General features: G+C 36.6%; 1 protein-coding gene across 5 annotated transcripts in view; it reads left to right on the forward strand.

Annotated features, from left to right (window-relative positions):
* Window positions 1–10903, forward strand: part of ALKBH8 (alkB homolog 8, tRNA methyltransferase) — a 68932-nt gene extending 58029 nt beyond the window's left edge. For all 5 annotated transcript variants that reach the window (XM_017855274.1, XM_017855277.1, XM_017855275.1 and 2 more), the window contains 2 exons: window positions 2256–2405; window positions 8391–10903. In XM_017855274.1, coding sequence (XP_017710763.1) covers window positions 2256–2405; window positions 8391–8948 — 708 coding nt within the window. In that variant the 3' untranslated portion in view covers window positions 8949–10903. The remainder of the gene's footprint in view (window positions 1–2255; window positions 2406–8390) is intronic.
* Window positions 10904–11168: the final 265 nt, after the last annotated feature.

An 11168-nucleotide genomic window follows, 5' to 3' on the forward strand; every position in this document is an offset into this window, starting at 1 on the left:
AAAAAAAAAAAAAAAAAAAAAAAGAAAAGTATCTGTTCTTGTCTTTTGAAAAGTATCTGTTCTTGTCTTTTGCTCTGTTCTTAATGGGGCCGTTTGATTTTTGCGTGTTAATTTGTTTTAGTTCCTTATAGATTCTTCATATTAGACCTTTGTCAGATACATAGTTTGCAAATATTTTCTCCCATTCTGTAGGTTGTCTGTTCAGTCTGTTGATAGTTGCTTTTGCTGTGCAGAAACTCTTTAGTTTAATTAGGTCCCATTTGTCAATTTTTGTTTTTGTGGCAGTTGTTTTTGTTGTCTTTGTGATGAAATCTTTGCCAGAGCCTGTGTCCAGAATGGCATTTCCTAGGTTATCTTCCAGAGTTTTTGTAGTTTTAGGTTTTACATTTAATCAGTCTTGTGTTGATTTTTATATATAGTGTAAGGAAAATGTACAGTTTCAATCTTCTACACATGGCTAGCCAGTTATTCTAGCATGTTTTGATATGAGCATTCATATTGTTTATTCTCAGAAGAGCTGAGGGAACCCTAGGATCAGTACTCATTATATCAAAAAATTAAATGAGTAAATATACACTTTAGGTGGCCACTTCTGTTTGACTAAATCTGCTTATATAATTCTTTTCTCTATTATAGAATTTGGGTTAAGAAAAAATTTTCCAAGATTAATTATTAATCAGTGACTTAACATTTCTTGTGGCCTGGTGCAGTGACTCATGCCTATAATCCCAGCACTTTGGGAGGCCAAGATGGGTGGTGACTTGAGCCCAGGAATCTGAGGCCAGCCTAGGCAACATGGCAAAACCCCATCTCTACAAAAAATAAAACAAATGCTAGGCATGGTGGTATGTACCTATAGCCCCAGCTACTTGGAAAGCTGAGGCAAGAGGATCACCTGGGCTTGGGAGGTGGAGGCTGCCATGGGCTGTGATTGCACCACTGCACTCGAGCTTAGGTAGTAGAGTGAGACCCTGTCTCCAAAAAAGAAACCTTAAAAAAAAAAGTCTTAAGCCCCTCCCATTTATTCCCCAATTTATGTGGGCACGTTGCAAAATGTGTGTGTGTGTGTGTGTGTGTGTGTCTATATATTACATACATATGTGATATTCTTAGAACTAAGCAGCAAAACTGTGTACAACAACAAAACTAGAGAGAAAGAAGATGGGAAATCCCAGCTCCTAAACACTTCTCACAGAATCAGATACATGCATAAGGCATGCTAGGTCTTACCTGTTGAGGGAGAGAAAAGCATGTTGTTAGCTGCCCGCCATGCCATCAGTCCTATAGGATTGTTTGGGTGTATGAAAAGATTTAATTAAATATCATTTTATAAATTTTGAATTCAGCACTTTATTCTTGAAAAGTTTTGGCATTTAGCAGAAAAAGAGTAGCTTAAAAAAAAAAATTGGCTGGGTGCGGTTGCTCATGCCTGTAATCCCAGCACTTTGGGAGGCTGAGGCAGGCAGATCACCTGAGGTTGGGAGTTTGAGACCAACCTGACCAACATGGAGAAACCCCATCTCTACTAAAAACACAAAATTAGCCCGGCATGTTGGCTCATGCCTGTAATCCCAGATACCTGGGAGGCTGAGGGAGGAGAATAGCTTGAACCCAGGAAGTGAAGGTTGCCGTGAGCTGAGATTGCGCCATTGCACTCCAGCCTGGACAACAAGAGCGAAACTCTGTCTCAAAAAAAAATAATAATAATAATTTTTGTTTGTTTGTTTTGGGATTTTATTTTCTGATTGTAAAAGTAATCCATGTTGTAAAGTATACAGAAGCAGAAAAAAAATTGCCCATCCTTCTGCTACCTGGATCATCACAATATAGTATATATGGTAATGAGAGCTATCTGAGAACATCTTATTTGCAGCTCCCCCCAAAAGACTGTCTATGTTTGTGGGATACTTTCCACTTTTAAATGTGTGATATTACAGAAACATCCAGATTCTGAATGGTCATCAATTAGCTGTATATTTGGACCTCCCATTTCCACTACTATCATTTTTATTCTAGTCATTTTGTTTCACTAATTGGAGTTCTGGTTGATACCTGTTAAGGTAATAAATCTTGCCCTGTACAATTATATATTCTGATTTTGTACTGGCTGTAAGAACTGATAATGTCATGGTCTCAGACCATTTCACAATGAATATGAGATCTGTCTAATGACTTTAAGGTATGGAATAAGTTCAAAGTTCTTAACTTCATGTGAAATGTAAACAAAATGTTATGGAATTCCTTCTCTATTACAGGTTGGTTGTGATCGTAGCCAAAACCTTGTGGACATTTGTAGAGAGAGGCAATTTCAGGCTTTTGTCTGTGATGCATTGGCAGTACCAGTCCGCAGTGGCTCTTGTGATGCCTGCATCTCCATTGCTGTTATTCATCACTTTGCAACAGCAGTAAGTATGGTCTTTCTTTCTCTTAAGAATTTGTAGCTGCCGGGCGCGGTGGCTTCAGCCTGTAATCCCAGCACTTTGGAGAGGCGAGACGCGGCGGATCACGAGTAAAGGAGACTCGAGCCATCCTGGCTACCCCAGTGAAACCCCGTCTCTCTAAAAAATACAAAAACTAGCCGGGCGGAGGTCGGGCGCCTGTGGTCCCAAGCTACTGGGCAGGCTGAGGCATGGGAATGGCGTAAACCCGCGGAGGCGGAGCGTTGCAGTGAGGACTGAATCCGGCACTGCACACCAAGCCTGGGCGACAGAGCCAGACCTCGTCTCAAAAAAAAAAAAAAAAAAAAAAAGAAATTATGGTAGTTAAAGCAGCAAAGAAGAGTTCATGAATTTTGCTGATTTTGGACCCTGTTTTAGCTTTTCAGTTCTTTCCATTCTCTGTTCTTGTCACAGTTTGCCCTCTTTGTAAGAGAGCATGCAGAATGAAGATGGGCGACCGTTTAAGTATCTTCTACTTAAATAGAGGGCGGATGGGACTCTATGCTTTTATGGCTGCATGCTTTTGCCCCTTTCCTACCCCAAGTCTCATTCACTTCTAAATGCCTTCCTTCAAACCCAGAGTCGCAGAATTTTAGCTGGAAGAGACTTTGAGATCATCAGCTCCAGGCCTCTTGAGTATTCTCTTTCCTCAGACTCTGAGTCGCTTCTCTATTTCTTTCTCAGCTTTTCTTTCTAAACCCATAGTTTTATCCCTGACATGTGAGTGTTACTTCTTTCCCATTCTGTTTTTCTTCCTTTCCTATTCTTTTTTTTCCAAAACTCTGTCTTTTTTAGCTGGTAGTAGTATGTTGACTCTTTTAGTATGTTCTTAGTTTTAAAATAAATAATATTTAATATTTTCTTTTTTTCTTTAAAGAACAAAAGACCACTTATTTTTCTTGGGTATCAGCAGTCGTTCCCCTGATCTAAGCAGTTATAGCTCACCTTATGGGTCACCAGCAGTTTCAGTAGACCTTATGACCTTAACTGAGTTCAAAACAAATCAGAAAACTGTCTGTGTCAGTAGTCTCTTTACTTTTAATAGTAACCAAGAGATTCTGCTGGGCTGCAGCAAACAATATTAGGTTCTTTACAGCAAAAGCCACTAGGCTTCAGTACACTTAGAGGCATTATTACAAATAGAGAAAGGCTTGAAAGGAGCAGCTATACCAGTAAATTTAAAAATCCGCTTCATTTGGAAGAAATGTTTGGCACACATTTGTTACTTCAGCTACAACTCGGTTCTTGTATTATAACTTATTACTATAACTTATTTTCAAGTTATAAAAGACAATAATGTACACAAATATATCTATATCCATTTTTTGCAATTGCAAATATATGTTGGATACCTTCCCCTGTATGAAGTTCTATATAATCGTTTTAGAAATCTGTCATGTCCAACTTTCTCTCCATATCTATTGTCATTCATTTAAAAAATAATTCATTGACCACATGGAAAGGAGTGAAGTTGGATCCTTACATTACACCATATGCAAAAAAAACCTCAAAATGGATCAAAGACTTATACAGAAGAACTAAAACTATAAAATTCTAAGAAGAAAATAGGAGAAAAGCTTCATGACATTGTATTTGGCAATGATTTCTTGGGTGTGATACTAAAAGCACAGGCACCAAAACAAAAAATAGATAAATTGGACTTCATCAAAATTAAAAACTTGTACATCAAACAACACTATCTGCAGAGTGAAAAGGCAGCCTACAAAATGGGAGAATATATTTGCAACTTGTATATCTGATAAGGAATTAATATCCACAATATATAAAGAGCAACAAAAATACAACAATAACAAAACAATTAAAAAACAGACAAAGGACTTAAATAGACGTTTTTCCAAAGAAGATATACAAATGGCCAATGAGCACATGAAAAGATACTCAGCATCACTAATCATTAGGGAATGCAAATCAAAGCCATAAATGAGATACCACTTCACACACATTAGAATGGCTATTATCGGAAGCATAGAAAATAACAAGTGTTGGCAAGGATGTGGAGAAATTGGAACTCTTGTGCATTGCTGGTGGGAATGTAAAATGGATCAGCCGCTGTGGAAAACAGTACAGTGGTTCCTCAAAAAATTGAACATAGAATTACCATATGATTCAGCAATTCCACTTCTAGGTATATACCCAAAAGAATTGAAAGCAGAGACCCGAACAGATGTTTAGACACATATGTTCATAGCGGCATTATTCACAACAGCCAAAAGGTGGAAACAACTCACATGTTTGTTGATGGATAAATAGATAAACAAATTATGGTATGTACCTATAAAGGAATATTATCAAGCCTTAGGAAGGAAATTCTGACACATGCTACAACATGGATGAACCTTGAGGATATTATGCTAAATGAAATAAGCCAAACACAAAAGGACAAATATTATATCATTCTACTTATATGAACTACTTAGAATAGTTAAATTCATAGACAAAAAGTGGAATAGTTTTTACCAGAGGCTGTGGGAGGGAGGCATGGGAGTTGTTATGATTTAATTGATACAGAGTTTCAGTTTGGGATGATGAAAAAATTCTGGAGAGGGATAATAGTGATGGTTGCACAACCATTAAGTATGAATATACTTAATGTCATTGAGTTGTACACTTAAAAACGGTTAAAATAGCAAATTTTGTTACATATATTTACCACAGTAAAAATAAGTCATTGAGGCTGCTTGTGGTGGCTTAATGCCTGTAATCCCAGCACCTTGGAAGGCCAAAGCGAGTGGATAACTTGAGGTCAGGAGTTTGAGACCAGCCTGGCCAACAACACAAAACCCCGTCTCTACTAAAAATAGAAAAGTTATCTGGGTGTGGTGGCGCACGCCTGTAATCCCATCTACTCAGGAGACTGAGACACGAGAATCACTTGAACCCAGAGGTTGCAGTGAGCCGAGATCATGCCACTGCCCTCCAGCCTGGGTGACAGAGAGACTCCATCTGAAAAAAAAAGTCATTGAAAATCAGTTGCACACTGCTATTAAGGAAATAGCTGGGCACAAGATGGAGAAGACTCAGTCCCTGCTTCATAGAACTCATGGTTTAGTGGAGGAGGCGGCATTTATTTATTTATTTATTTATAATTTGTTGGATTTATGTGTTGTTGGTTGAATGCCATAGTTATGAGTTGGACTTAGAGAGTCATTGAAAAGTCTAACACATGAGAGTACCTTGGTGAGGTAAATGCCTGATAGAGATCATTTTTATGGCACTGTGAAAGATGATATAGGGTAAAAGATAAGATTTTATATGGCAAATCTCATCCAAGTATCTGGAGACAACGAGGTAAGGGAATTAAAAGAGTCTACTGATCTGTGTCACATCCCTTCACTACTGCAGTGTTCTTTTCAACTAATCCCAGGTTATCTCTATTTTAATCCAGTTTACACTCTGGTGCCAGTCTCTTCTTTCCTGACACCACTGCTTCTAATATTTGACATTCTTTTTACTTTCGTGACCTTGAACAAACATTTTTAGTCATTTCTGAATACTTAGGTTGCTCAACTGTAAAATAATGATGACAATAGCCTATCTCACAGGCCTATCAGGATAAATGAGACAATACATATAGTACTTATAGTGTCTTATACATAGTAAGAGCTCAGAAAATATTAGTTACTATTTTAATAATCTTTTTTTTAACTATTTTTATAAAATGGTCTCGTCTTATTTTTTAGCTTAATTTCCCGATGTTTCCCGGCTCCTTAAACCCAACTTGGAAAAATCCTCACAAAGTTTCCTCCTATTAATTCACTTCTCTGTGTATCAGTCATGCTGAAGATGCTTTCTCCTATTTTAACATATAACCTGAGATTATTTCCTGGGCTTTTTGGCCATTTTGAATGGGCTACTTGGGCGTACAAAACAATGTATGCTACTTTGACAATTGAGGAAGGCATTATCTGAGGCCAAGAGAGCTGTGGACCTGGAAATATTAATTTCTGTTTATCAAATGTTGTGTATATCTTAGTTCTGTTTCATTGCCAGCCTTATTTCCATAATGTAGTTTATTATTACATTTTTTCCTCTTTTGTTAGCTTGCTGTTTACATATTATTTTATTGTTTTCTAAATGGTTACCCTAGACATGACAACATACATCTCTGACATTATAGTCTACCTTAAATTGGCATGATCACCCCTTCCTGACAATGTAAGACTTCGTTAATAACACTTAACCCCTTCTGCCTTTTATCGTATTATTATTATATGTTGTTATTTGTTTTAAGCTCTCAACCTTCATTTATATTTCTTCACGTTATTTACCCTTTCTGGTATTCTTCGTTTTTTCCTGCATCTTCAGAGTTTCAGAGGAAGTAGGTTTCTTTTGCTCGAAGAGTTCTCTGTCCTATTTTCTTTAGTGTAAGTATACTGGTGACACATTCTCTCAGCTTGTGTGTATCTAAAACCTCTTTATGTTGCCTTCATCGTACAAATGATATTTTTATTAGGTATTGAATTCTTGATTGACATTGTTTTCTGTATTTTCCCTTCTTTTTCATCTTTGTGCTTCAATCTGGGTAATTTATACTGACCTGAACTATAGTTTAATACTTATCTTTGTAAATGTATCTAATTTGCTAAAAATTTAAATTCATCTTGTTTTCTAGAATTTCCAACTTAATATATTTTATCATGACTGAAATTCTTGATCTTTTCTTCTGGTGTTTTGAACATACTAACCATAGTTATTAAAAGGCTTTGTCTGGGGTTTATTTCTGTGATATGATATTTCTTTTTTTTTTTCTCTGTTTTCGGTCCTTTGGTCATCAGTATTTTAACATACTTCATAATTTTCATTGTTTGCTGGGCATTTTATGTTAAAAGATTTGGGAACTTTTTCTCTGAAGGAGGTTAAATTTTTCTAAGGACAAGCAGATAAAGTATAAGCAGATCACTTTCATTCTGCAGAGAACTGATTTTATGCTTTATTGGGGATGGTTTGTATCTATTTTGTTTTTGTTCCTACTTCTGTAATGTAGCCCTTCTGGGTCTCAAGTGAAAGCCTGGAATGTCCTCCAAGGCTATTACACCTTGGCAGATCTTAAATTCCAATGTCTGTCTGTCTAACATTGGCTGCTAAAATTTCTGTTTAGCATTTTAACTTCCCAGCTGCTAATCTGCTAAGTTTCTTGGAATTTCACCCTACCTACATGCAGCTTAGAAACTGGCAAATGCTTCAAAGGGTGTTTGTGTATAGATTTTTGAAATAATTTTCCTGCAGTTTCTCCTTTATCCATGACTCTGTCCCTCAGCTCCTTTGACCTCCCTATACTCTGAGCCCTATCTATTCAGGCCACTAAGACTTCTGCATTCTGCTCATATTCTGTTATCCCACATTATGAATTAGCAGATAATTTCAGGGAAAAGCTGGAATGAATCTAGAGCTCACCTTGGCTTAACTTCCCTTCTCTCAGGGATTATAGCCCTTTAAGGGCTGCCTGCAGTGTTACTCTCCAGTGCCTTAAGCAGCTGTTTTATGTATTTCACCCAGCCTTTCTCATTGTTTTCAGTGGGAGAATTAATACCAACGACTTCATCAAGGCTATAAGTAGAAGTTTCCATAGTCTAGTTGACACAATTCCTTTGTAAAAGCATTATATAAACATCAAAGTGCTTCATATTACCGCTTATGGCCCTATAAGAAGTCATCGGTTGTTTCATGTATCCCAGCCAGACGGTTAAGGAAAAAGTCTCAGGGAAGATTAACAGAAATAAACTTTGCTTTTCTGTACTTCCTCCTTCCTGAACACTTTTTTATCACAGAACAGAATGCCCTTTCCTCTTTTCTCTTTTTTGTTTTATATAAGACATTTCGTTAGATTTTCTCATTAGTGATCCTAATTGAAAACAGCCCTATGGTCAGTTTTTTATTTTCTAATTTCCTATCTCTTCCAGGTTGATCATGTGTTTTGGTTTTTTTCATTAGGAACGTAGAGTGGCAGCTCTCCAAGAAATTGTTCGACTCCTGAGACCAGGTGGGAAGGCACTCATTTATGTCTGGGCAATGGAACAAGAATATAATAAGCAGAAGTCCAGGTATCTTAGAGGAAACAGAAATAGCCAAGGAAAGAAAGAGGAGATGAACAGCGATACCTCAGTGCAGAGGTCACTTGTGGAGCAAATGCCTGACATGGGCAGTCGAGACTCAGCATCTTCTGTCCCCTGCATTAATGACTCTCAGGAAGGAGGATGTAATTCAAGGCAAGTTTCTAATTCCAAGCTGCCTATTCATGTTAACAGGACTTCGTTTTATTCTCAAGATGTACTGGTTCCCTGGCACCTTAAGGGAAATCCTGATAAAGGCAAACCTGTTGAGCCATTTGGTCCCATAGGATCCCAGGACCCAAGTCCTGTGTTTCATCGTTACTACCATGTGTTCCGTGAGGGAGAATTGGAAGCTGTCTGCGGGACGGTGAGTGATGTCAGAATTCTGCAAAGCTATTACGATCAGGGAAACTGGTGTGTGATTCTTCAAAAGGCCTGATTATTTACCTGAACACATCATAGAGAAAGAAGAAATGCTCACTTAAAAAAAAAGAGAGAGACTAAATTAATTACTCTTTTAATTAAAGAGAAAACTTGTGGGAAAGTACCAAAGGAAAGCTGAGAAAAATTTGGAAGTAGGGATTCATTAGGAGACATTCAAATGGCTGTTGTTGGCTGACATCACAGAGGTGGTGTTGGCTCCTCCTACTTCCCTATGAGAGGTAGTTTCTAAAAGTGATTGAAGTAGTTTGTGCAGTGTTTGTAATTCTTGGGTAAGAGTCCAGAATTTTGAAGATAACAGTATTTTAGTAAAGTGCTACTAAATGTACTAAATCATGTAGGATTTTAGGGAAGTAATTATATGTTAATACAGAAAATATTCCTGGTCAATAGAAAATTGTCTGAAGTTTTACCTATGGTTTTTAGCTCTGTAAAATTATAGACAATAACCCTTCTGTTTCCATGCCTGACTAGCCTAGGGCTGGACATATAGCAGGTGTCCAATAACATTTAGTCAATCAGATAGTACCCAGAACTTGGTAGGAGTTTCATTTAAAAACTACTTTTTGAACCCGACCATGTACCAGTTACTATTTGAAGTACTGGTAATGAAGCAGTGAATAAGAAAGAGCAAAGCTCTTACTCTTACGTTGCTTACATTCTAGAAGGGGAGACAGACAGCAGGCAAATAAATAAATAGTTACTATGTGCCAGATAGTGATAAATGCCTTGAAAAACATGAAATGAGAGAGGATTTACCTTGGAGCAAAAGATTACTTTTAAATGGCTGGAATAACTACAAATCCTGACTAATTTATTATCAAGAGTTAATTGGTATTCCAAATTCATTGATTAGGGTGCTAAAAACAACCCAAATGTGCTCCTTTAACTCCTTTGTTTAAATGACAAAAGTTAGAAGGTGGTCACTCAGACCTAACTATGCCCTTAGAGCCAAAGCCATGATGTCCTTATTGGTTATTTCTAGTTGATTCATAATTTGTCCCAATCCTGGTTCAATCAGGGGTTATTTTTAAAAATCTGTACAATATTGCATAATAGTAACCCAGTTAACTTACCACTTAGGTCAGGTTTCCAGGAGGAACAAAGGTAGAAAGTCAACCATAGGTCAAATTATCACATAGAAGGAAAAGCCTTTTTTTAAAAGAAAAAATGTTTTGAAAGCTTTACTCCCAGTATGCATTACTTTTGTAATAGTAGTGCTTAAGACTGTTTTAAAGAAAAATTGCTTTCTGTGGATTGTAGCTACCTATATAATTAATATATATTGTTATTAATGCTAGTGATACTTAATCTTGAAGCATCAAGTTTTCAGAAACCTGTAGTGATCAATAATGGGTCTTAGATGACAGGATGATTATTTTTGTCATGGAATTTCAGTACAACATCCAGATGTACTGGTCCCTCTGGGATGAATTTATAAGGCTCATGATACAGGAAAAGGAATATAAGGCTAAAAATAGTTTTATTTCTGATATAAATTCTAGCACTTTGCACCAAAATTTGAAGTCAAGTCATGCCAATAAATTTTAAGATCCAAATAAAATAGATGATTTTCTATGAAGATGAAAAATACCAAAATTGACTCAGGAAGAGAGGGAAAATGGAAGATGCTGAAAAATAGCATAGGAATTCAGAACTTGGCTCTAGAATCAGGTTTCCTGAAAGTTGAATTCTAGATCTGTCATTTATTAGCTGTGGGATTTTGGGCAAATTTCTTAACCTTTCTATGCTTCAGTTTTCTTAGCTGTAAAATTGGAAGAGTTGTTATGAAAATTCACTGCAGGTAAGCTTGTATAGATCATAGAATAGTATAAGAATATAGTATGCATTTGAGAAATGTTCATTATTATTACTCCCAGAGGAGTTTTAGGCATTGAGTGATGCCAAATCTAATTTGTTAATTGTATAATAAAAATCTATATTCTTACTGACTTTTTTTGGTCTGCTCATTCTTATAAGTTGAGACAGATGTTTTAAAATCTGCCACTATGATGATGGATTTCTCTGTTTTTCTCTATAGGGTTGTCAGTAGCAATAGTACAAATCTGGAAAAAGTCCAAATGTCCGTCAACAGTAGAGTGAGTAAATTATAGTCAGTTCATACAGTATATTACTCCACAAGCAATTAAAGTGAATATACTTACAAGCTGTAATATAAATGAATTTCAGAAACAATGCTGAGTAAAAGAAGCCATAT

This window comes from Rhinopithecus bieti, unplaced genomic scaffold (assembly GCF_001698545.2).
Source record: "Rhinopithecus bieti isolate Rb0 unplaced genomic scaffold, ASM169854v2 scaffold_39705, whole genome shotgun sequence".
NCBI lineage: Eukaryota > Metazoa > Chordata > Mammalia > Primates > Cercopithecidae > Rhinopithecus > Rhinopithecus bieti.